This window comes from Gastrolobium bilobum, unplaced genomic scaffold, assembly GCF_033153095.1.
Source record: "Gastrolobium bilobum isolate Gb01-03AN ecotype WA unplaced genomic scaffold, APGP_CSIRO_Gbil_v1 utg21167, whole genome shotgun sequence".
Classification (NCBI taxonomy): domain Eukaryota; kingdom Viridiplantae; phylum Streptophyta; class Magnoliopsida; order Fabales; family Fabaceae; genus Gastrolobium; species Gastrolobium bilobum.
The window spans coordinates 146,099-171,608 of NW_026898371.1; the positions used below are offsets into that span (position 1 = coordinate 146,099).

General features: G+C 36.7%; 1 protein-coding gene across 3 annotated transcripts; it reads left to right on the plus strand.

Annotated features, from left to right (window-relative positions):
* The first annotated feature begins 1,286 nt into the window (after positions 1-1,286).
* On the plus strand, positions 1,287-25,011 carry LOC133315400 (uncharacterized). Of its 3 annotated transcripts, none has more exons than XM_061517014.1 (16): positions 1,287-1,711; positions 2,247-2,348; positions 2,452-2,518; positions 3,358-3,539; positions 4,110-4,358; positions 5,044-5,127; positions 5,223-5,270; positions 5,370-5,434; positions 5,668-5,716; positions 10,119-10,401; positions 11,434-11,534; positions 13,202-13,282; positions 13,784-13,858; positions 14,401-14,594; positions 23,532-23,682; positions 24,633-25,011. In XM_061517014.1, the coding sequence occupies exons 1-16, from the start codon at positions 1,349-1,351 to the stop codon at positions 24,828-24,830; spliced, it is 2,292 nt and encodes a 763-aa protein (XP_061372998.1). In that variant the 5' UTR covers positions 1,287-1,348; the 3' UTR covers positions 24,831-25,011. The 3 variants fall into 3 exon arrangements, with proteins under 3 accessions (XP_061372998.1, XP_061372996.1, XP_061372997.1); XM_061517012.1 differs by having other exon boundaries at positions 10,119-10,377; positions 11,413-11,534; XM_061517013.1 differs by having other exon boundaries at positions 10,119-10,374; positions 11,413-11,534.
* Positions 25,012-25,510: the final 499 nt, after the last annotated feature.

The window sequence follows — 25,510 nt, forward strand, 5'->3', positions numbered from 1 at the left end:
AGTTGTAGTAGTGTGTTGTAATTTCACTTACCATCATGCCTAGCCACTTGATTGAGTCGGCAATCCGTCAATTTTGCTTCAAACATAACCCAAAAGGCAAATAGAGGGTCTCATCCACTTGTCCTTCCAAAAAGAAATTGCCTCCCCATCTTCGATTTCCCAAACTATGCTATCTTGCATATTTCCTTCCAGAAAGAAGAGCATCCAACCTCCTTATGGATTAACACTTGACCAATTTGCGCCTTGTATTTACCATGCAACACGCGTATAGTGGTCAAGTTACTAATTTATTAACCCTGTTATTTGTCCAAATCAATTATTCGTCAATTTTTTACGATTATATTTCCTTTAAAATAAATGTAAACTTATGTATATTATTATTAAATTATAAATTAATATTTTATTAAAAAGTTTGAGTAGGAAGAATTAAATTAACTCCAAAATAAATATGATAAATTCAAGAAAAAATATTTGTCAGGACAAAAATTTAAACCCACATCCATCAAACTCCAAATTGTAATAAATATTTTTCATATATAAATTTCACAAAATTTAATTATGTTAAAAATATAAATTTATTTATGAGAAATCATATTTGTTTAGTTATCAATAGATTTTTATTTGGTTTGTTTTGATTTTAGTGTATAATGTGAAATGATTAGAACTACCATATGTGAGCTATGTTGCACTGATATCGATAGAGAATACGAGAAGCGACATGACATAACATGATACTCTGACATGTTAATTATAAAAAAAATGAGATTTCGACATGTTAGAACATATTTTGATATTAAATAATATTTTAATTTATGTAGTATATATTATATTTAATAATTAAAAAAACTAAATTTATAATACTAATCAATTTTACAAAGAAACTTAACATATAAATATTTATAATTATATTTTTAATTTGAAAATTTCTTATGCATTTCATTGAGATTTATTCTGTATCTATTTTTATTTTTTATTATATTAATTTGATAAAACATCAATCAATTTTTTATTATATATAATAAAATTTCAAATATTATAAATATCAAAACATATCAAATTATTGAAAAGTGTCGAAATATTGGGGAGTGAGTCAAGTGACGCTTTAAAAATGAAAAAAAAGGTGTTGTTAGTATATAGCATCTGAGTTCAATGGAATTACTACATGAAATGGCACACGGAAATTTTAACGTTCACACAATTAATTGGATGTGGAGTTTATATGCCCTAAAGTCATGATGGCCTAATAAAATCCTCTTTGTGAAGTGAAAAAGGACCAATACAATACACATACAAACATATACCCTTGTAAAACCCACTCACAGACTCACTGCCATTGACAGTAGAAGGAATGGGATCGAAGGGTGTATCAGAGGATCTTCTGGAAACCCTAGGAGACTTCACGAGCAAAGAGAACTGGGACAAGTTCTTCACCATTCGAGGTGTAGATGACTCCTTCGAGTGGTACGCTGAATGGCCTGACCTCCGAGACCCACTCCTCTCCCAACTCCAAACCCTCCTCAACCTTCAACATCTTCACTTGCTCGTTCCTGCTTGCGGTAACTCTCGCCTCTCCGAGCATCTCTACGACGCCGGTTACAATTCCATCACCAACATCGATTTCTCCAAGGTCGTCATCTCCGACATGCTCCGCCGCAACGTCCGCCACCGCCCGGACATGCGCTGGCGAGTCATGGACGTGACCGCCATGCAGGTGAATTCCCATTCTCCATTGTCTTGGTTCAAAGATTTATGTTTGTAGAAAGAGTATTCTAATCATTAAGAGGCGACAAACTGAGAAGAGAGAGAAACAGAGTAAGAGAGAAAAACTGAAAATGAGAGTACAGAGACCTATTCACAGAGTTAGTTAGGCATGATAGAAGTTAACAGAATGGCCATGTCAGCAGTAACAGATTACATGAGAACTTAACGGACTGCTAACTACCTAACTGATCAGAGGCTTGGTAATGCTGCGATTACCAGCTGTGACTGACAGTGACTGTGAGTAACAGTCACACCGTCACGATAGGATACAATCTAGTACACTCTTACACTTATGAATCTTGGATTGGAGAAAATATCATGTGTTTAAATTTCACTCTCATTTTCAATGATGTATATTTGGAGGATATTTATATTTTATCTTCCCCACTGTGTTTTGTTCCTTTCATTTCTTTCACAATTAGCTTTTTGTCTCAATTTCTTTACACTATGGTTTTTATTCTTGTCCTTTGGCTACCACTGTGCAGTTTGAAGATGAGACGTTTGATGCCATTATTGATAAAGGTGGATTGGATGCTTTAATGGAGCCAGAGCTTGGTCCAAAATTGGGAAATCAGTATCTGTCAGAGGTTTCTCGGATTTTATCTGTTTCTATAGATAATAATATAGACCTGTTGGTGGTGGGATTTCAATATTTTGTGCTTGTTAGCTTAATCTGATTTATATTTCCAGGTAAAGAGAGTTCTAAAGCCTGGGGGAAAGTTCGTGTGCCTTACCTTGGCTGAATCTCATGTACTAGGTATGTTTTCTCAATTTTTCTTTCTCTCCATAAATTATAAAATTTAAAATTTGTGATATGTAGAAAATATAACTGAAAACACTACCGGGCTGTGATGGTATTTTCGTTTGATTACATGGTGCTTGTTTCAATTGCACAAGTTTTTGTCTTCCTTTACCCCAGATTAAGTTATCCATTTAGAAATGCAAATATTACTCTGAAGATACATGTTCCACTAATTGAATCTGGTTTTTTTTGCATAAAATAGTTTCCCTTGACTCCTTCATTGTTTTAGGAGTAGCACAACTCATTCGAATCATGGGAAAAATTACTTCCCCTGCTTGTTAACAACATGACTCTTTTAATAGATAAAATGTTTCTATATTTTTTTCATATTGTACATCAGATAGCCCTGAATCCACCTCCTTTATGTGTTAGCCGCAAGACATATATGGAAGAGGATTCATATGTGGTACTCACTATTCAAGCTTTCCCTTATGTATTAGCCACAAAAGTCCTTACTGATACACGGAAGAGGATTCATATTGGGTACTCATTTTCCAAACTCCTTTGAACATGCACTCGCAGTTTATGTTTTGGGGTTTCTAACCCTTATAAACTTTTTAGAACAAAACGCCTTCTATCTCCTGGATCTCTAACTTAAAAGAACATGTTATCACAGAAGTTATTGTATGTTATATTAATTTCTTTTTGAATTGATTGTAGTGCACCTAGACAGGGAGCTTAATTACTTGCAATGAAATGATTTGCTGGAACTGGTTTTGCATTTGATCTTTTTTTTATTTTTGGCCTGGTTTTGCATGGCTGGAGGGTAAAGATAACTAATTTGTGCTTTTCAGGTCTACTTTTCTCAAAGTTCCGACTTGGTTGGAAAATGAGTGTTGATGCCATACCTTTGAAGTCTTCTAGTAAACCTAGCCTTCAAACATTCATGGTGGTTGTGGAGAAGGAGCTGTCTACTTTATTGCACCAAATTATATCATTACTTCATAATTCGTCGCTTCATTGTAATTCAAAACAGGTACTATCTGAGCCGATTCTGCTGCTTTTTGTTCAATTGCTCATGGGCATAAGTGATTTCTTAAAATAAGGATTCATGGATGATTAATGTAACATCTGTTTGCTGCATATATAGCACTATAGCTAGTGTGTTAAATGTTATGGCTGTAGAGAATGGGTGGTAATTTTTATTGAAGTTGTAGGGTTTAAATAGGGAATAGGTATAGAGACAAAAGAGGCTCTGAATACTGTGATATTGAATTGATTTCATGTGTGTAAAATAGTAAGCTCTAATACTATTTATACAGAGAATTAGGTCAAGTATTGGGTAGGACTACCTTTATGAGCCCAAGCCCACCAATGCAATAAGACTCCCAACCCTAATCAAATTAGGGTAAAAGGTTAGGAAACATAATAAAATTTGGGATAACTCCTAAGATTGCTCCTCTGTTAAAGGACTAATTAATCCTATAATATATGCATGATATTCTAAAGATACTCTGAAGATTTTGTAAGATGTTTTATACATATTCTATTACTAGCATATTTTTTATTGTCTTCCGTTTATGCTTTGTTTTGTCATATGTTGAAGACTTCTGGACTACATGAAGCTCTTAAAAATGAGAATCAAATTCGTGAAAAATACTCCAGTAGCTCTGATATATTATACTCTGTGGAAGATCTGCAAGAAGAACTGAAAAAGCTTTCCCAAGGTCGGCGATTGCAGCTAACTTTGGGTGGACAAGGGTGCTCTCTTTTTTCTTATAGAGCTGTAGTTCTTGATGCTGAGGAACAGTCTGACCCATTTACATATCACTGTGGGGTTTTCATTGTGCCCAAGGTGTGTATTATTGGAGATCCCTTTTAGCTTTCTGTTCAAGCATTCCTACAAACTTTATATCAAGAAAAAATTTCTCTTAGTATGTCAGCTCTTAAATTTCACATTGAATTAGTGATCCTTCACTTCAGATTCATGCATGATGGTGTTAACAATTGAATAAATGGGAAATAATTATCAGAAGAGAAACAATCATGGCCAATTTGCATTTAATTGTAATCTGCTGCTGAAAATATTTTTTGAAACTAGGAAGAATCATGGCCAGTTCTGTATTTGTTATTTTCAAATTATCCGAGAAAAAAGTTTTCTTATTTCAATTCTTACTGGCCTCAAGCTTGTTCATATTGGAAATGATCAAAGTGTAATTGTTTTATTTAATTCTTTAGATGTAGTTTCTGATGCATTTAGGATCACATTAATTGTTATTATACAAGACTATAAGGATACTGGTTGGTTAATTTTTTGATACTAGACAGAGTTTCTTGCATTTCTTATGTTCTTCCTTTATTTATTTTTCTTTCGTGTAATTTTATTTTATTTGTTTTGGATTAAGATGTTCATCAATATGCATTTGTATAGGAGATTGCACAGAATCTACTTTTTTTTATATCCGTCTGCAATTTACTACTAGTGCTCCAAATGATGCAGTTATTCTGTATCAATTTCATGACTGAATGTTAAATTTCAGACTCGTGCTCGGGAATGGCTTTTCTTTTCTGAAGAAGGACAGTGGATGGTGGTCAGAAGCTCCAAAGCAGCTCGTCTCATAATGGTACTTTATTATAACATTACAGTTTGCTGGTACTTTTGAGTATTTTTACTTTACTTTTCTAATTGAAATTTCTAAGTAAATCTCTGCAACTTTAGGTTTTCTTGGATGCCAGCCATACAAATGCCAGCATGGATGAGATTCAGGTAGAAACATCCTCTTAAATTATGCTTCTTGGGGTATGCTATTCTAACAGGTTAACAACACTGCTTTTTACTGAATTGTGTTTTTTTATCATTTTTCAGAAAGATTTGTCTCCTTTGGTTAAACAGTTGGCACCTGCAGAAAATGAGAATGGAGCTCAAATACCGTCCGTATCTTGTACCAGTTGCTTTTATGTGATTTTCCTCCATTTTGAACAGTTTGAATCTAAATATTCATTATATTCTGTTAATCTATTAATGCCAAAATATTGAAACATGTTCCGCTATGTGTTACACTTTTTACTACAGTCTAAGCCAGTTTTTTATAGATGCTGTTCTCATACTTATACACTTCATGAATTAAATCTTTTCTCTTAAATTCTTGAATATATGTCTACAGTTTCATGATGGCAAGTGAGGGGATCAAGGAACGAAACATTGTTCACCAGGTTAGTGACAATGTACATAATGCTGTTTCTTTTTTGTTGTTATTTTGATCAATGGAACTCTGTCTCTGTCTGTGAGGGCTGTGTGACTCTTAATTTGGACTGCAATTAATCCTTGTATTTTAAATATACAACATGGGAGAAGAGGGTGCTTTTTAGCAATCTGATTTTACAGTGTATAAAAGTAACTTTGAGCACAATGGATTCCATATTACTTCATTGCTTAGTTTCAAGGGAGGATTGTTGTTGTTTATTAATTTTTATTTTAATAAAATAAAAAATTCAGCAATATGAAGAGACAAAATTACAGAGAGAAGGGAGGATAAGGATCCTCCTAAATAAAAGAAGAAAGCAGAAAATAACCAAGAAGAAAAGGAAATTCAATGGAGCAAAGCAAAGCTGCCCAATCTGTCATCATATATGGTAGTGAGATCCCATTAAAAATGCCATGTGCTTTACACTAATTAGAAATTCAATGCATAATGTTATCCCTAATCAAATGTTCTACCAAAGAAATGTCCTAGAAAATGAGTTATCCTTCAACGAAATGCACCAAAACATAGCATAGGTTGGACATTACCACAGCAATTTAGCCTCTTCTACCAAGACCATAAAAGCTAATCATCAAGAATTGGTCTAGGGATCTAGTACATTCCCCAAAAATGCCGAATAAGGAATTCCATAAAGAAACTAATGCCGGAGCAGTAACCAATTTGGCTAAACAGAAAGAAGAACGAAACAAGGATTGTGAGAAAATACTATTTCTCTTTTCTTAATTTTTATTAACCAAAAAGCAACCTAATAACAATAGGGTTCTCGAAGCCTTAAATAGGCAAAAACAAAAATAACAAAAAAAGTAAATAACTATAATCATGCGCAATCAAAGGAGATAACGCACAATCAACGCACACTCAAACATAATCTTAAATAACAAAAAGGAAATAACTAGTAATTATTAAAATCCCCTAAATAAAGAAATAAATTATGGAAATGTCCAATCCAAGCGAGTCAGCTCGGGTGCATCATTCTCTCCCACTTGAAAAAGATTCGCCCTCAAATCTGCTTCGTCTTCATTGATATGAACTTCTTCAGGTGGTAACCCAGGTGGCAATTCTTCTAGTACAATATCACCAAATTCCCTAATTAAGATTAGGACTTGTGAATGCAATTCTTTCTTGATACGCTCGCCTGCATTCGTATTGAACTGCTTGGGAACTAGAAATATTGTGAGTTCTTCTAAGGGAGTAACTGGACAAAACCCATAAACTATTCCAAAAGGATTATTGCCCATAGTTTGGTTCAATGATCGCATCTGTGATCCGTCTTTGGAAATTTTTGTCTGATGTAACAGTAATTCCCATTGTCCCTGACGATCTCCAATTAAACTTTTATCAAAAGTTAAATCTTTATCTCCATGGAGCATGAGGCTGTTATGCTCGTTGTCCCCAAATTCATAATACTGGGGTAGAACTTCATCTTTGTCGTCAGAGATATTAGAATTTCTAATAACTGATTTTCCACCGAAATTAATATAAGAGATTTCTTCTATCTTTGGATTCTCATCGTCTTGCTCCCAATCATACTTATCGTAGATAGGGAACTCGTCATAAATTAGAGCATCCATAACAAGATTCTCACCATCTTGCTCTTCATCATATTCATCATAGATCGGGACCTTCCGGTCTTCTGTCAAGTCTATGATGTCAAAGACCTTTTCGATGGTGTGTGACCCGTTGATAAACTCATCTGTATGAGTGGTGCCCTCGAATTCCGGGATCTCAATCTTCACCCCAATATTAGCAAAAAAAGATTGATTTCGAGGTTGACTTCGTCCTTGTCCCTCCTCATTCCAATTCCAGAATGAGTTTTTGCTCCTTTCCTCCTCATGAGATGATCTTTCAGATTCCCTTCCTTCATCTGACTCGTCCAACTGTGTTTGGGCAAATAGTTGTTCGAGCTCCTGAATTCGCCTACCATGTTCTGCCAATGTAGCAGCCATTGCTACAATTATGGTGTGTCGCACGTCAATGTGTGGTTGTTTGCCGTCGACGTTAAGGGTGTTAACATGCCCTCTATCGCCGCCGTCGCCTCGACCCCGTCGTCCATGACCTCGACCTCGACCGCCATTGTTCTGTTCAGCCATTTATGTGACAACCAGAGCTCTGATTACCAAATAATGTCGGAGCAGTAACCAATTTGGCTAAACAAAAGTAAAAACAAATACAAGGATTGTGAGAAAATACTATTTCTCTTTTCTTAATTTTTATTAACCAAAAAACAACCTAATAACAATAGGGTTCTCCAAGCCTTAAATAGGCAAAAACAAAAATAACAAAAAAAGTAAATAACTATAATCATGCGCAATCAAAGGAGATAACGCACAATCAACGCACACTCAAACATAATCTTAAATAACAAAAAGGAAATAACTAGTAATTATTAAAATCCCCTAAATAAAGAAATAAATTATGGAAATGTCCAATCCAAGCGAGTCAGCTCGGGTGCATCAGAAACTGTAGCAGAAAAATGTAGGAACTGGTCGGGAAATGATTCTCGGTAAGTACAACACATTATACACATATCAAGCAAAAGAGCCATATGCGGCCTACACATCTGCATCTTGTCATTAGTATTAATTCTGTGTACCGCAGTCCCAATCGAAGACTTGACCTTAGAGGGAGCTGTGGATTTCCACTAGGGTTTCTAGAGAGTTGCGATATTCTGTTCTGTTATGGTTTTGTGTGAATTGTGCTTGATTCAGTCACATAGGTTGTTAGTCAACATAGGACCAGGTGCCAGCGCTCTTAACTTTTTCAACTCAAGTCTTGTATTTAAATGGAAGGATGCAGGAGGTATTTTATGGGGGTGTAAAGTCCTGCTGAAGCTTTGGAGAGAACTTTCACACCTTCTAATCCCAGTCAAACTCTAATGCTTCATTCTTTTGGATTGTTGTGTGATGCTGGCTGGGTTTGCTATCTTTTGTTGTGGCGCCTTGTGTATTTAGGTTTTTCTTTGGGGGGAAAGCCTAATGCTTCTTTCTGTGATCTAGTGGTTGGTTTAGATGATTGCTTAGATGCTTGGTAATTGGTAAGGTTCCTATTTTGTTCTTTCTCTCTCTCTCTCTCTCTCTCTCTCTGTTTCTTTCTTCTTCTTCTTCTTCTACTACTACTTCTACTTCTTCATTTTTTTTCTCTTGGGAGTGGGTTCCATGTCGTCATGCAACTGTGATTTAGTTATTCCTATCTAGGTTCATGCAAAAAAAAAAAAATGAGTGACAATATTGCAGATTTCATGCCTGATGTTTTATGCTACATGATTGACTCACATCAGAAATCATGCAAAGTGATCTGAATGAGTGATATGTCCAAGCTCATTATAGACATTTGTCTCTTTCTCATGGAGCTCTCAGTATAAATAATCTAGAAGAGAGGGTAACAAACACACTGCATTCTCTTTCTCTACAGTTTTGATTGTTGAGTGTAGGTTATTTCTAACGTGAGTGCTTTTAATCTTGTTATTTTTTATTTTAATGCTTTGAGTTGTATAAATCCTTTAATAGTTGTTAGTTTTGTAAGAATGCTTTGAATGTGAATTTGTTTTATGCAACCTCTGCTTATAGATGCTTTATTTAATTAAGCTTATATAGTTCAGTTCAGTTTAATCACTGCTATGTGTATCTTAGCTAAGTTTAATCTCTTCTCTTTGTATTTTAGCTAATTCCCAGCTTATTCTGACTTATTTTTTGTGCTTCTTCCTACCCTTTGAACTTGCTAGTGCTTCATTACATTAATTTTGCTGAAATTTCCTTACACAGGTCTCTGCCTTTTTTATACTGTTTCTTTCCTTGCATAAAATTTTCTTTTATAAAAAAATACTATTGCTGGTTGATTGTCATTCTCCTTCTGATCCTCCCATTTCTCTCCTTAAACTTTGTATTCTCCATGTTGTCTTTTCCCTTTTCTTTACTGTTCCTTTTTTCCCTTCGTATCTTTCTTTTCTATCAATACTTCTGGTGTATATTTATGAAGATTAACTCAAGTATTCTACAAGAAATATCATTCTTAACTACTTACTTGGCTTCTTTTTATGGTGTTCAGCCTTGGTTTCATTGTGGGTTCTTCATTGACTTTAGAGAGTGTGGAGTGTTGTACTGAGCTCATGTTCTTAATTGATTTTTCATCCTTTTACCCCCTCCCCCCCCCCCCAACTTTATAGATCTATTAGAGTGTCTCTTGTCCCTTTATTCTATTAATATTTTAAGAACAGCCCTCATCAATAATAATTAAAAGGTATTTATTCACTGGTCTTTTGCTTTCGTGATTTCCACTTTTTATATCATGCTCATCTTGTATTAAATGATCCTCGTATTATCATTATATCATCAATAATTATCTGTGTTTTGCAGGTCACATCTTCATTAACTGGATCAATTATTGTTGAAGATGTAGTTTATGAAAATGTTGATAGTGAACTCAGTTGTATTTTTCCTTCTAGAGAGTTGGTGTTTCGACGTCTTGTATTCGACAGAGCTGCAAATTTGGTGCAGTCTGAAGCTCTGCTGAAAGATGAACAGTTACCTATCAAATCGGTCGGTGAGACAGGGAGGAAGAAAACCAACTCATCTTCTAAATCTAAGAAAAGGGGATCTCAAAGACGGAATGGTGGTAACTTTTTTCCTCTTTCCTTCTGTATATTTAAAATCACCGTTTTATGTTCATTGCTGATGCTACCTTAAATTTTGCTCCAATGCTCTTGTCAAATCCTGTTAGTTTGTTAATTTATTATATAAGATTAAGAGGAATGAGGATCTCTTTCATTGCATTTTTCCCTCTATTTCTCTATAAAAACAAATTATTTTCGGAAAAAAGGTGTTGTAGGCAATGTTTTATGTTAGCTGTGTAGTTGTGCATACTTCTTTGCTGTGCTTTACTTGCCACTGATAATAGGCTAAACCTCGTATTGATTGGAAATCTCATCCAAACGATCTATAGTCAATGTAGAGGTATTGGAAGGCTCTTTGGAAATTATATCGTAAATCATCAGTAAATGTGCCTGTCAAAACATTGGTATCATTATTGTGTCCTAGTCTGATTGCCATTGGTGTAGGGTTCAATTAGACATTGCTCACATGATGGTGTAAAGAATTTCATGTGGAAGCTAGAGATGGAATTATTGTAAAACCATTTTGGATCAGATTTTATAATACTCTAGTATTGAAACTAAACTTTTCAATCCGTTGTTAAATAGATATACTTTTTCTACTGTCAAAAGATGGTGATTTGTATTCATCATTTGCCCTTTTATTGAATCCTTTCTAGTGTCAAAAGATGATTTCGAATGAAACTAATTTTATTTTTAGCATTTATTGAATTTTCATGGAATTTTTCCAATTCCAGAATCATTCTTTTTTTTTTTTTTTTTTGAAGTTTACTATTGTAATAAGTCCCACAGTAGTCTAACACACTTCACCACATGATATTCTCTATAAATTGTTATAGAATATTCTGTTAACTTAGTTTTGTCATTATATTAGGAAAATAATTATTTAGATCTATATATTAGATTGAAACTCATGTGCACATTGTGCAGTATTATTCAGAAACAATATTCAATATTTTCCCATTCAAGTTTTGCAATGTTTGCTGATTGCTGATAACTTCACTCGTGCCAATTTAATATTTTTTCCTCTAATGTTACAGGAGCAAGCAGCCACTTGACAGTCTATCATGGCTATGTGGCTAGTTCTTATCATACAGGGATTATATCAGGATTCGCGTTAATATCTTCTTACATGGAAAGCGTGGCAACAAGTGGGAAAATGGTAATCACTTATTTGTGAACTCTGATAGAAATTGAAAGAGAACAGAAAGAGAGAAAATGAGAAAGAAGTCTGTGTGGAACTGAGATTTTGATTAATTGCAAACTTGAAGAGTTCTAACTCCTCTGACAACTAACCAATTCTGTCACAGCAGAATCCTGACAGTTCTGTCAGTGCTGTTACATTAACACTGGTGCAAACCGATTTGCATCAAACACATGTTCAGCTTTCAAAAACATGCAATGACATATACTCTAACAATGAGTAATCACTTATTTACAAGTGGTTACTTGTTCATAATCAATAACTTTTTTAAACCAAGATTTCCTCATTTTTTTGTGAATTTCCTCATTCACTGTTGAGGTGGAATATATGTGTATGTCCTTTGGCCACCGATTGAGCTTTTAAATCGTCAACCTCTCTGTTGGGTCCAATCTTGATAGTCTAAACGGTGAAGCCATCAACAACCAACAATTGTTTTGCTAGGACGTCAGGGGACAAGTTCTTGGCTACTACTAGAGTGCAAAGCAGCTATTTCATGAAGCATAGCTTGTTGCTGTCCAGGATCGGATAGAGGTTCACCTGTTGTTTTAGGTATTGACACAGAAGCCTAATATGACATAAAGGCATAATAGGAATGAGATAAACAATGATAATGCAAATGACAAACATAAAGAGAATTAAGGTTATGATTAAGCCTAATACCTTCGCAGAATGCTATAGGCAGTTCCACTGCAGGGAGAGGAGCAAGAGAGTCCAACAAAGTAGGTGATCAGTCACTAGGAGGGCTAGGAATTAAGTTAGGAGCAACAGGGTTGACTGGTTGATCAACTGGGTAAATAGATGCATCAACAAGTTGCTATCTTGGTCTTTATTGATTTATGAGTAAGGGAGGAGTCGAGACAAGTATTGGATAAAAAAAATGACCAATTGGAAGCAAAGTATCAATGTCATGATGCATATAAAAAGTAGATGAGAAGAAGGAAGCAGACAAAGCAAGTTCAGTATGTATTTATTTTCAGTGTGTATTTATTTATTTTTGTTTTTGTGGGGGGGGGAGACTATTTTAAAGTCAGGAGTGCGGTAGTGATAAGCCGGTCTACAGTCAGAAGTAATCAAGAAATATTCATTTAAGAGATTTTGTGAATGGTGAACTTATCCTTGCTTAGAGTAAGGTAATGAATAAAGTAAGTACATCTGAAGACATGAAGAGGAAGAGAATGTTCAGCGAACAATAGAGACTAGTGCACCTGGTTTTGGAGGATGGAAGAAGGCATGCAATTGACATATATGTTCTGGCTTGAGGGGAGTGTTAGAATTAAATGTTTCTAGTGCATGTATAATCTGTTAGACTTAAAGCACATGTATAATGAGTAGTATTAGGGTGTGCATGCTACAATATATATATATATATATATATATATATATATATATATATATATATATACACACAACCCGCTAGTATTAAATATCTACCTATGTGGACAGATACCTAAAATCCTCTTTTTATTATCTACGTGTGAGGATATCTTATCCGCTCTCTTCGGTCTGTTGTATGTTTTAGTTGCTTGTTATTAAGATATGCTAATTACATGCCAAATTTCTTTACATGCTCTAAGACATTTTTTTGCTTTTGATTATTGCTGATACATACTAATGGCATATCTCAGGTAAAAGCAGTAATACTAGGTCTTGGAGCAGGTTTACTTCCTATGTTTCTTCACGGGTGTATCCCCTGTTTGGAAATTGAGGTAATATGTTATATATATATATATATATATATATATATATATATATATATGTTGTGATATATAAAACCATTAAAAAATCCTCACCCACCAGCTTAAGCTTTTGGGTTGAATTGGTTCTTTGCATGGTATCAGAGCCTCGGTGTACCGGGTTCGATCCTCACCGCCCCTCACTTTCTTTCTAGTGGAATTTCTTTCTTCGCACAAGTAGGTGGGCATGTGCATTGTCCACTCTTCAAGCCCAGTGGGCTCTCGTGTGAGGGGGCGTGTTGAGATATATAAAACCATTAAAAAATCCTCACCCAACAGCTTAAGCTTTTGGGTTGAATTGGTTCTTTACAATATATATATATATATATATATATATATATATATATATATATATATATATTTCAAGTGAAGGGAGGGAACTAAATTAGAATACATACCTAGAGTCCCTAACGGTTTAGTCTAAGGAATAATTTTATATGATTTCACATGGCTTGTTATTAATTTATATCTCAGGCGGTGGAGTTGGACCCCGTAATTGTTGATATTGCAAGGGACTACTTCAGTCTTGTGGAGGATAAACGCTTAAAGGTGGTTAAATATACATCAATGTCTGTGTTCTCAAGGTTTAACGGTACTTATAGATCCTTTGAAAGTTTTGCTTGTGAGAAATGAACTTTACATATTTGGACAGTGAAAAACATTAAAATTGGAGGGGTAACAGAAAACTTTTTCTTTTCTTTTTTTCCTTTTGGGGAGGGGGGGACAGGGGATAACAAAAATGGTTAAACCTATTGCTCAATCAACACCAAAAAATCTAGGTGAAAGCCTCTAAATCCAAGTTGGATGAACCAAAGAAGTAAAGCCAGATTACTAACTTCCACAAAGGAAATATCCACATGAAACAAAAGATTATTTATCCCTACATGAATCATATGCTGTTGACTGCTGCAAGTAGTTATTTTTATTTCATGAATTTTTATACAGTTATAAACACTGGTTTAAATATGTTGAGTATGGAGAATGATAAAAATGTGGTAACAGCAGATAAAGCATGTTGAGTGTTTTTTTTTAATCTTGGGATGGAGACGTCACAACATTGTCTACTAAATCTCATTACTATGGAAATCCAGGTGCATATAGCTGATGGGATCCAGTTTGTCCGAGAAATTGCCAGTTCTGAAGCAGCTCAGGTTCATGGAAAAAGTAATAATTCTAGTCACACCGAGTCTCCTTCAAATGGGAGTTCAACTGCATCTCATGTAGAGATTGTAGAAGCTACAAAAATGGATATAGTTATTGTTGATGTTGACTCTTCAGATCCAAGGTGATTTAATTATGCATTTGGTTATTACTTTAAGCTATTAAAGAATGGTCATGAAAAATAAGGTATTAGGCTGTTAGAGGATTATAAATAGTTATGTCCTAGTCCCTAGCCATGCCTGGTGCAGAGGCTAAGTTAATCCAAATACCTTTTAGCTTCATAAGTCTATCTATCAAAAAAAAATATTTAGCAAAATTTACCTAAATCTCAGCAGAGTTTCTCCAGTGAGTTTAACATCCCAAAATAATTAGCACCTGTTAGGATATATATACAGCCCACTGGTATTAAACTAGATATAATGCTCAAGTATTGAAATATTTAATACAACTCAAAATAATTACAAACTAATCTTCTATAGCTGCAAAATGCCTTGAGCTCCAAAAGAAATCAAAAGGCCACCTACACAATGGAGGCCTACCAAAAACAAATTTACCGTGAAGGACTGCAACTTCTAACAACCTGCAACTCAGTTGCCTGGTGTGATCTAGATGGAAACCCAATCCAAATGAACTAGGAGGGAAAACAAACAATGCACAAGTGGTTTGATCTTTAAAAACTACGTTATAAACATGTTAGGACAATGAAAGAAAACAATATAAACAAAACCAATAAAATATGTGCATAAACAAGAATTCTTAGAAATTTATAACATGATGTAAACGTAAAGTAACCAATTCAGCTAGAAGCTTAATCTTTTAAGTGAAGACCCATCAATGACTTTATATTATATCTCTCTAACATATCCCCTCATGTAAGAGCTCTTTGGACTTGAAGCGTGGATATTACACAGGCCTATTTTTTTATTCTGCCTTATGTTGACTTAATTCTACTAGAAATGGGGGGCGGTGAGAATTAAACTCACGACCCTGTGGTCACGGAAGCTTTGATACCATGTAAAGCAACCAATTTACCTAAAAGCTTAAGCTGTTTCGTGAAGGTACATCTATGGTTTTTATATTATGTCTCTCTAACAGTAAATATCATTATTTATTTCACAAGCATGAGATAAAATACATAAATTTAATGATGAAATATAACCATTTGCAAAACATAGTGAAGTTTAGGTTTTAAAACTAAAGGGGTCATATATAGGGGTGTAAATGAGCTGGGCCGAGCCAAGCCTATGAAAAATATTTTAAGCTTGGCTTGGCCCGTTAGCCTGGTGCTAGCTAAATTCTAGGCTTGGCTTGTTTATGAAAAATTAAAGGTTTGGCTTGGTTCATTTATAATTATAAAATGTATTTTTTCCGAACTCATATACGTCCTAATGTTGAGACTATAAATCATCAAATTATGTATTCTTCATCAGAGAAAAAACAATCATAGAACCATCACAGTCCACATATAACTACATCTTTCATGCTATCTAGCCGAAACAAAAAAATAACATTTTCAATTCATTCAATTATCCCCCTAGAGATTCGATTCATGGGCTAGTTTGGAACCAATTCAAGGTACAATAAAGTCGAGATTTCATGATCAAATAATGAGTTCCACAATTTCTTCTTAAATATTGATCCAGCTCATGAGAATCACACAGACCCACCCACATGAAACTTGTATAGAACCCAAAATTTACCCTCTCCAATATCATTTGAATACAAGTCACCATCTCCAACTCTACATATCCAAAACAAACAAATGATTCAATGGCATAAAAAGATATTATTTATTATAATAATTTATCAGGCCAGCTCACAGGCTTTCAAGTCAAATCTCATTAAATAGGCTTGGGCTTGTTTGCTAAACAAGCTTTTTTCAAAGTTTGAGCTCGTTTTATTTATTAAGCAAGACAGGCCAAGCCAAGCTTAAAGCAAGTCAAGCCTTGGGATCTTGACAAGCCGCTCGGCCCATTTACATCCTGATACAGACCTCTCAACAATAAAACCAAATCACACAAACAATTCTGGAAAAGAAATTCAAATTGCTATATTATGGGTCTGTATATGTGTTACAGTATGTAATTCAATCGTTCTCAGAAACAAATTACACTATTCCACTCTTTGTATCTCAAAAAGCAAATTACACTTAAAGGAAAAGATAAAAGAAACAGAAGGAAATGATAATGAGGAGTATTCGAGAGACTCCACACTCTCCTAAGTTCCAATCCAGAAAATGCTACCCGATAGTCACTGCAGCACCACGCTTCCCTTCTTAACCAATTGGTGCCAGCTCTACATTCTGTTGGAGGGTAGGATGGGCATTTGTTGCATTTGTTGCTGAGTCAGCAGCAGTGGAGGCCACAGCAGAGGCCCAAACTCTTCTATTGTTGTCTCTTTTGTACACTTTAATGGGCTGGGCTGTATCAATACTCCCTCCCATTTTAAGAACCTTGTCCCCAAGGTTGAAATTAGGGAATTGACGATTGATGACAGAAAATTGCTCCCATGTATTTTCAAACTCAGGGAGATGAACCCACTTGATCAACACCTCCAGAAATCCCCTGTTGGAGCGTCTCCATCGCACCAAGCTTTCTGGTTCCACTTTTAGCTCCCACTCCTCTGTTAAGACAGAAGGTAGGGGCTGTGAATTAGGCCTAGGACAACCAGCTGGCTTGAGGAGTGATACATGGAATACAGGGTGGACCTTGCAATCATCTGGGAGCTTCATCCTGTAAGCTGATTCACCAATACGTTCCAAGATTGGGTAAGGTCCATAATACCTTGGGCTTAACTTTTCATTAACCTTTCTGGCAATAGTCTTGAGCCTATAAGGTTGTAATTTCAAGTAAACAAGGTCCCCAACAGAGAGTTGCAAATCCCTCCTATGGTGATCTGCTTGCTCCTTCATCCGATTTTGGGCCTTTAAAAGATGCTGTTGTAAATCATTCAAAATAAGATTGCGCTCGCGAAGGAGCTGGCAAACAGCATCAACCGTTGAGCCATTCTGAGCATCCTTAAAAATATGTGGGGGATCACTACCATATAGAGCCTTGAATGGGGTCATGTCAGTTGAGTCCTTGTGGGTGGTGTTGTACCAAAATTCTGCCCAATGTACCCATTTGGGCCAACTCTTGGGTTTAGGACTACAAAAACACCTCAAGTATGTCTCTAAACAACGGTTAACCACTTCCGTCTGACCATTAGTTTGTGGGTGATAAGCCGTACTATAATGTAACTTGGTCCCAGCAGCCTTGAACAATTCTGACCAAAACGAGCTCAAAAACACTCTATCTCTATCCGAGACAATGGTGAGAGGGAAACCGTGAAGTCGAACGATGTCCTTAATAAACAACTCAGCAACATCTTTAGCCGTATAGGGATGGCTCAAGGGGAGGAAATGAGCATATTTGGTGAGACGGTCCACCACCACAAAAATTGTATCAACACCATATGCTCGTGGCAGCCCACCCACGAAATCAATGGAGATATCAGCCCAAACCTTAGTGGGTATTGGGAGGGGCTGTAATAACCCTGCAGGTGAAAGGTTTTGAACCTTATTTTGCTGGCAAACCTCACAAGAAGCCACATATTTCTGAATGGTGCGCTTCATACCCTCCCAATAGATTAAACCAGCCATTCTCTTGTAGGTACGGAAGTAACCAGAATGCCCCCCTATGGATGTGTCATGAAACTCCTTGAGTAAGAGAGGTATAAATCTGGATTCCTTTGATAAGACTAGCCGATCCTTAAAAAACAGCCTCCCTTCCTTCAATTTAAACCCCACATGCTGTTCTGGATCAATAATAAGGTCCTGCATAATTTTTCTGAGCACTGGATCAAGCTGAACCTCAGCCTCCCACTGAGTCAAGTCAGGCAGCTGCACTTGAGACACCATGGTCATTTGCATCTGCCTAGAAAGAGCATCTGCAACCTGATTTTGTCTTCCAGGATGATACTGGATTTCAAAATCATATCCTAAAAGCTTGGAGGTCCACTTTTGTTGGTCTTCTCCTAGAATACGTTGCTCAGAAAGGAATCTCAAACTCTTTTGGTCAGTTTTTACAATGAAGTGCCTGCCCATCAAATAGTGTCTCCATTTCTGCACTGCAAACACAATAGCCATCAACTCCCTTTCATATACTGACTTGTTTTGAGCCCTTTGAGAGAAACCTTGGCTGATGTAAGCCAATGGCCTATCATCTTGTGTCAAAACTGCTCCTATACCCTTCCCAGAAGCATCTGTCACTACTGTAAAAACCTTGGAGAAATCTGGCAGTGCAAGAACTGGTACGGTACTCATTAATTCTTTCAACTGTGTAAAAGATTGCTCAGCAAGAAGACACCATTTAAACTCATTCTTCTTCAGCAAATCAGTCAAAGGCTTAGCAATTTTTCCATAGTCCTTTACAAATTTCCTGTAATATCCAGTGAGCCCCAAGAAGCCCCTCAATGCCTTAACATTCTTTGGGGCTGGCCAATTAACCATGGCACTAATTTTATTCGGATCTGCCCGAACTCCTTCAGCTGATATAATGTGCCCCAAATACTCTACATGGCCCTTACCGAAACTACATTTCTTTTTATTAGCCAACAGGACATGCTTACGAAGTACTTGAAAAACCTGTTCCAAATGAACTAGATGTTCCTCACGGCTCTTGCTGTATATAAGAATGTCATCAAAAAATACTAAAGCAAATTTCCTGAGGAATGGCCTTAATACGTCATTCATAAGGGATTGAAAGGTAGAGGCTGCGTTGGTGAGGCCAAATGGCATCACCAAATATTCGTAATGACCCTCATGTGTCCTAAAGGCAGTCTTGGGGATGTCCTCTGCCCTCATCCTAATCTGGTTGAATCCGGATTTCAAGTCAAGTTTGGTGTACACTATTGACTCCCCTAATTCATCCAGCAACTCATCTACTACCGGAATAGGAAATTTATCTGGGACAATCAACTTATTAAGTGCCCTATAATCGACGCATACCCGCCAACTACCATCTTTCTTTTTGACTAGAATCACAGGACTCGAGTAGGGGCTAACACTGTGTCTAATCATCCCATTATCAAGCAATTCAGCAACTAATCTTTCTATTTCAGATTTTTGGTAGTGAGGATACCTGTAGGGCCGAATGTTGGGTACCTGACTGCCAGGCTTGAACAAGATGGCATGGTCCTGTGTACGGCTAGGAGGAAGACCATTGGGTTCTCTGAACAAGTCCTCGTATTCCTGTAACAGTTCTTCGAGCTCCCTCCACGAAAATGACTCATCATCTTGTGCCTGACTAGATTCTCCGGAACCCAATAAGAAAGCTTGGCCCTCGTTTCTGAAAGCCTTGACAATAAACTTCAAAGAGCAAATGGATGTGCATAAGGAGGGATCTCCTTTTATTAATACCTCTCCACTTCCTTCTCTGTACTTCAAGGTCAAATCCTTAAAATTAGCTTTGATTTCTCCCAATCCGGTCAACCAGTCCAACCCAAGCACTACATCGGTTCCTCCCAACTCAAACAAGTACAAATCTTGTGTAATCAAAGTCCCCTGTATGTCAACCGTGACCCCAAAACATACTCCCCTGCAACTGACCTTTGTGTCCATCACCGACGACCACTTGGTATGTGGGAGTCTCAGTCACTTGTAGCCCCAGCGCATGGGCCAACTCTCTGCGAATAAAATTCCTTGATGCACCGCTATCGACTAAAACAACAACCTTTCTTCCTTGAATCTCCCCCCAAACCATCAGCGAATGATTCGACGAAAGCCCCATAAGGCTTTGCATTGACAGGTGAAACGCTACTTCCTCACCCTCCACGGTTGCCTCCTGTGTCAAATCCGGCGGATCGCCCTGCATTTCAACTACTTCTCCCTCTTCTTCATCGAGTATCAGCAAATGGAGTTGTCCCACTTTGCACTTATGCTCAGGACTCCATTTCTCGTCGCACTTGAAACACGTGCCCTTCCTCTGTCTGTCTCGCCACTCAGTCTGAGACAACCTTCTGTTCGTACTTCCTTGGCTCTCTTGAAATCGACCCCCAACTTCGTACGAATTAGGGATTGCAGATCCCTTCGTTGCGTTTGTCATTCTGGAACCTTCGTTGTTAGCTGTCTTTGTATTAGGTATACCCAAACCTGATGGTGGTTGGGTTCCTAATTTAGAGTCATTTGGGCCTAGGCCCAATCGATGGGTAGCGTTGAATTTTGGGGTTCCAGCCATTTGGGCTCTACTTGCTGGCCCAATCCCCTCTTCACACCAAGCCTGGTTTCTTTTTTCAAGCTTCACCGAAAGCTTGATCATCTCCATCAATCCTAACGACGGGTACATTAGCAGCTCCTCACGTATGCTGGTTTTGACGCCGTTCAACCAAGCACCCTTGAGCAACTCATCGTCCTCAAATCTCATTGCCCCCACCACCTTCTCAAACTCCACCCTAAATTCAGCCACGGTTCCAGTTTGCTTCAATGTATATAGGGCACGAAAAGGGTTGTCGAGGATGTCAGGCTGAAAGCGACTAAGTAATTCTCTACGAAACTGCGCCCAAGTCGTGTTTGCAGCGCTTAAATCCCACCACTGGTACCAATGCAATGCTTCTCCTTCAAGAACCACCATGACTGCTGTAATTTTCTCTGCCTCTTCTACACCGTTCATGACAAAATACCTTTCAACCTTGCTTAGCCAACCGTAAGCGTCCTCGCCGGAGAACGTGGGGATTTCGAGTCGTCGATGGTTACTATTAAAAGGGACCCTTCGCCGTTCGAACCTATCACCGTCCCCATTCCCTTCACCGTCCCCATTCCCTTCACCGTCCCCATTCCCTTCATTTTCGTGATTGCTATGTCGCGATCCTCCTCTACTTCCTGAACGGCTACGACCGTCTCTCTCGCGCAACGTCTGAGTTATCGTGTCTAAACGACGCAATACCTCAGCCAAACTCAGCTCAGTAGCTTCCATTCGACGCGCTGCTGTTTCCTGCCTTGCCTCGTTCTGGCGTTGTCCTTCTTCCAAGAACGCTAAACGTTGATCCATCTGACGCGTCAATACCATCCACAGAGCTCCTAGATCGGAGCTCTGATACCACTTGATACAGACCTCTCAACAATAAAACCAAATCACACAAACAATTCTGGAAAAGAAATTCAAATTGCTATATTATGGGTCTGTATATGTGTTACAGTATGTAATTCAATCGTTCTCAGAAACAAATTACACTATTCCACTCTTTGTATCTCAAACAGCAAACTACACTTAAAGGAAAAGATAAAAGAAACAGAAGGAAATGATAATGAGGAGTATTCGAGAGACTCCACACTCTCCTAAGTTCCAATCCAGAAAATGCTACCCGATAGTCACTGCAGCACCACGCTTCCCTTCTTAACCAATTGGTGCCAGCTCTACATTCTGTTGGAGGGTAGGATGGGCATTTGTTGCATTTGTTGCTGAGTCAGCAGCAGTGGAGGCCACAGCAGAGGCCCAAACTCTTCTATTGTTGTCTCTTTTGTACACTTTAATGGGCTGGGCTGTATCACATCCCCAGTCATATGTGTGAGAATTGAATTTGAGGCAGCGGTTCCTCGTTGATAGCCTTCTACTTCTAGAGGCAGCTCCATCTAACTAGTAACGCATTCATCCCTCAAATCAAATCATATCATTTCATCAAGGACAGCTTTATCTCGTTAACAGTCCTCTCATCGAAGGGTGGCTTTTCTCCTGTAGTGGCTTCATCTAACTAATACCCTCTCTTGGAGTAAAATATTCATATACATGACTAGGTGCACTTAGAGTGTTACCCTTGCTAATGGTTATGAGATTCTAATATGGATCTCCAATATATACATAAAAATCATTAAATCATACTTGGCTTATACCAAATCCATTTCAAATGTTTAAAACTTTCTGTAATCACATACTTTTAAAATTAACATGTCATAAGTAATTACTTTTTTTCCAATTCAAAATGTGATAAGTAATTACTGCTTCAAATCACAGGTATAATGATGCCGTTATACAAAAATCTATAACATGGAATTTATGAGTGATCACATAAATTATAAAAGGGTTGTCTCCCTGCATACGCTATTAAACGAAAATGATATAACAAAATAAGTAAAAAAAATATTTGAAATAAATTATGCCACCATGAGCACTATTGATTCACGACTTAGAAAACTTCCTATGACTGAACATCAACAGTAGGAGGCAGTGAGGATTTTCTAAAATCCCTAAGGTGGTGTTTGGTTGGGAGCTTTTTAGGGGATATCTATCTTTCTCAAGTATGGCTTTTAGAAACACCATGTTTGTTTCAACGTTTTTCACCAAAAACCCATCTATCTAATTTGTCTGGATTTATGAGAAACATAGATATCCGCACTGTTTAGAAACCCAATTTGAAGGTGGGATTTTTCGGAAAACCGGGTATCTGACTTTTAATGCACTGTTGATTTCATAAAGTTACCTAATTTTCCCAGTAAATTTTTTCCCTACCAAACAATTTTTTTTTACATTTTTCTACCTATCTCACTTTATCTATCTTTCCAATCATTTCTCTATCTATCTCATTTCCCTACTATTTCAAAAAAATTTCCTCAACCAAACGCCCCCTAATTGTAAGTTATTGGGTTTTCTAGAAACTCATGTGAATATCCAAAAATTAACTTTCCTATTATTTCTTACTAGAACCCACAATCCACAATCCGTCTAATTTTAACCAAAGCTACAAAATATACCTACCCATCATTTTTGAGCTAGCCAAGCTTGAGAGATTATGGGATTTGGTATAAAAGAAACAAGAATCAGAGGAGTAGAAACCGACCTTAAGCTCCTATTACAAGTTGGGTGCAAGGAAGTTGTTGTGAAAATGGAGAAAATGAAGAGAATAAAAAAATTGCAGAACAGGGGAGAGGGAGACGAACAATAGGACAGAGGAAGATGAAATGAAAAGGTCTTGGTCAACCTCTGTGGAACAATTAATAAAGTTTTTTTTTTTTAGTTAATGAATGGATGCGTTTCAATAATGTCTACTATGATTTCTGGAATCCTAATTATCCTTTACATATTTTATGCAGCTCTGGAATGACATGCCCTGCTCCGGGCTTTTTGGATGAATCTTTTCTTGAGACTGTAAAGGATAAACTTTCAGAGCAAGGTCTGTTTATTGTGAATTTGGTGTCACGGTCCCAGGCCATTAAGGACATGGTCCTCTTGAGAATGGAAACGGTAAAAACAAATATTAGTGCAATAATATTCATTTGACACTATGCTTTTTGCTAGCAGTCTCTGTATCATATTGTTTGATTAGATACTGATTACACGTGTTAAACATCTGTATTCTGTTTTTGTTTTCTTCCTGTTTTTTCATGAGAAACAAAATTCATACTATGGTCACCAATGGTGTCCCTCCTTGAGTAATAATACATAAGGAGCTCTTTAGGAGTCTGTGTGCGTATAAATATTGTTAAGATTATAGGTAATTTAGGTATGGAAGGAAGAAAGGACAGAATATGAAATTAGTTGTGATTTGATGTGATACAAGGTATAAAACACTAATTCCGAATCCTAAGATACAACATATATGAAGAAATAAGGAAATTATTCCTCATTTATCATATACGTTAAATTATCCTAAGATATGAGCAAGATATTAAGAAGCCGTGAAAACATTACCAACCCAAAACAAATCTATAGAGTAGAGCAAATATTTTCCTTTGAAGCTGTGCTCTCCGATTGATGGCAAACACCATACAGTCAGTTGCACAGTTGGGTAAAAATGCACCCTTACTCTGACGTAACCTGTGAACTTTTCAAAGAAAAGTGCTCCAAGTTTCGAGTGTTCAATGAAGATTTATGAGAAAACCTCTCCCAGGTTTATAACTAGCTGCTGCGAAAAAGTAGAAATAATTATGATTGTTGCTTTTTTCTGAATGTGTGCAACACATCACAGAGATTTGTGAGAAAGCTGTGATTCTATCTCCTAGAAGATGTTAACCCATCCTTTCTAGTATGATATTTCATTTGTTTACTATGAGGAAGCTTATTTTAGTTTATTGAGAATATTACAACCTGGATGTTCTTATCGAATATATAACCATGCCTTGTCCACCAACGACGTGGTTTTTACTGTATTTAGAGACTCTTGATCATTCTGTAATATTTATGTTTTTACATAGGTCTTCAGCCACCTCTTTTGCCTCCAGCTTGATGAGGACGTCAACGAGGTTCATTTTGCTCTCAAATCGGAGTCCTGTATCGAGGATAGCTGCTTTTCTGAAGCTTCTCATAAACTTGATAAATTGTTGAACTTTAAACATCCAGAGATAGGTCAAAACATTATCAATGCGACAAAGAAAATCAGACGCTTGAAGTGAAACCCAGTTCTCCTCCCTAGCTGTCTTAAAAGCATTACACTTTTCATATTTGTAAAAGCGTTGATTTTGCTGAGCTAAAAATGTCACTGATCTGCGGATTGTCTGGTACATGTGAATCAATTATTTGGATATTGTATAATTGCTTGTGAAAATATTGTAGCGGTTTCTAGGGGTGTGCAAAATAACAAAAAAATTGAACTGAACTGAACTGCCCTTAAAATAATCGGTTTTTAAAAACTAGTTCATGAACCGAACCGGTTTTTAGAATCAGTTTAAGAACCGAAATGGTTTTTGAACCGAATAGTTTCTGAACTGAACTAAATTGATTTTTATAACTTTATTTTTATTTTTTTTTTTCTTTTCAAAATGAGGTCGAACTGAATCACTTTTGAATCGAACCAGTTTTGAATTAAATTGAATCATTTTTGAACCGAATCATTTAACCAATTCGGTTGGGTTTTTCAAAAAATTTAGTTCGATTCGACCCATGTACATCCCTAGCGGTTTCACCGTTTATTTCTTAGGGATAGATTATTCTACTTATCTTTTTTCTGTTTATCTTTGTCTATCACTTTTCAATATTGTTAGATCAGAATTTCAACTATCTATATAATTTATCTCTCCTATTGAAATTATGATCTAATGGCGTTAGAGAGTGATAGACAAAGGTAGACATAAAA

Bases quoted from the DNA above. Each gene is read 5' to 3' on its own strand.
- LOC133315400 (XM_061517014.1), top strand. From the start codon at position 1,349: ATGGGATCGAAGGGTGTATCAGAGGATCTTCTGGAAACCCTAGGAGAC. The intron at 4,359-5,043 runs GTGTGTATTATT...GTTAAATTTCAG, and splicing joins GGGTTTTCATTGTGCCCAAG to ACTCGTGCTCGGGAATGGCT. The intron at 5,717-10,118 runs GTTAGTGACAAT...TGTGTTTTGCAG, and splicing joins AACGAAACATTGTTCACCAG to GTCACATCTTCATTAACTGG.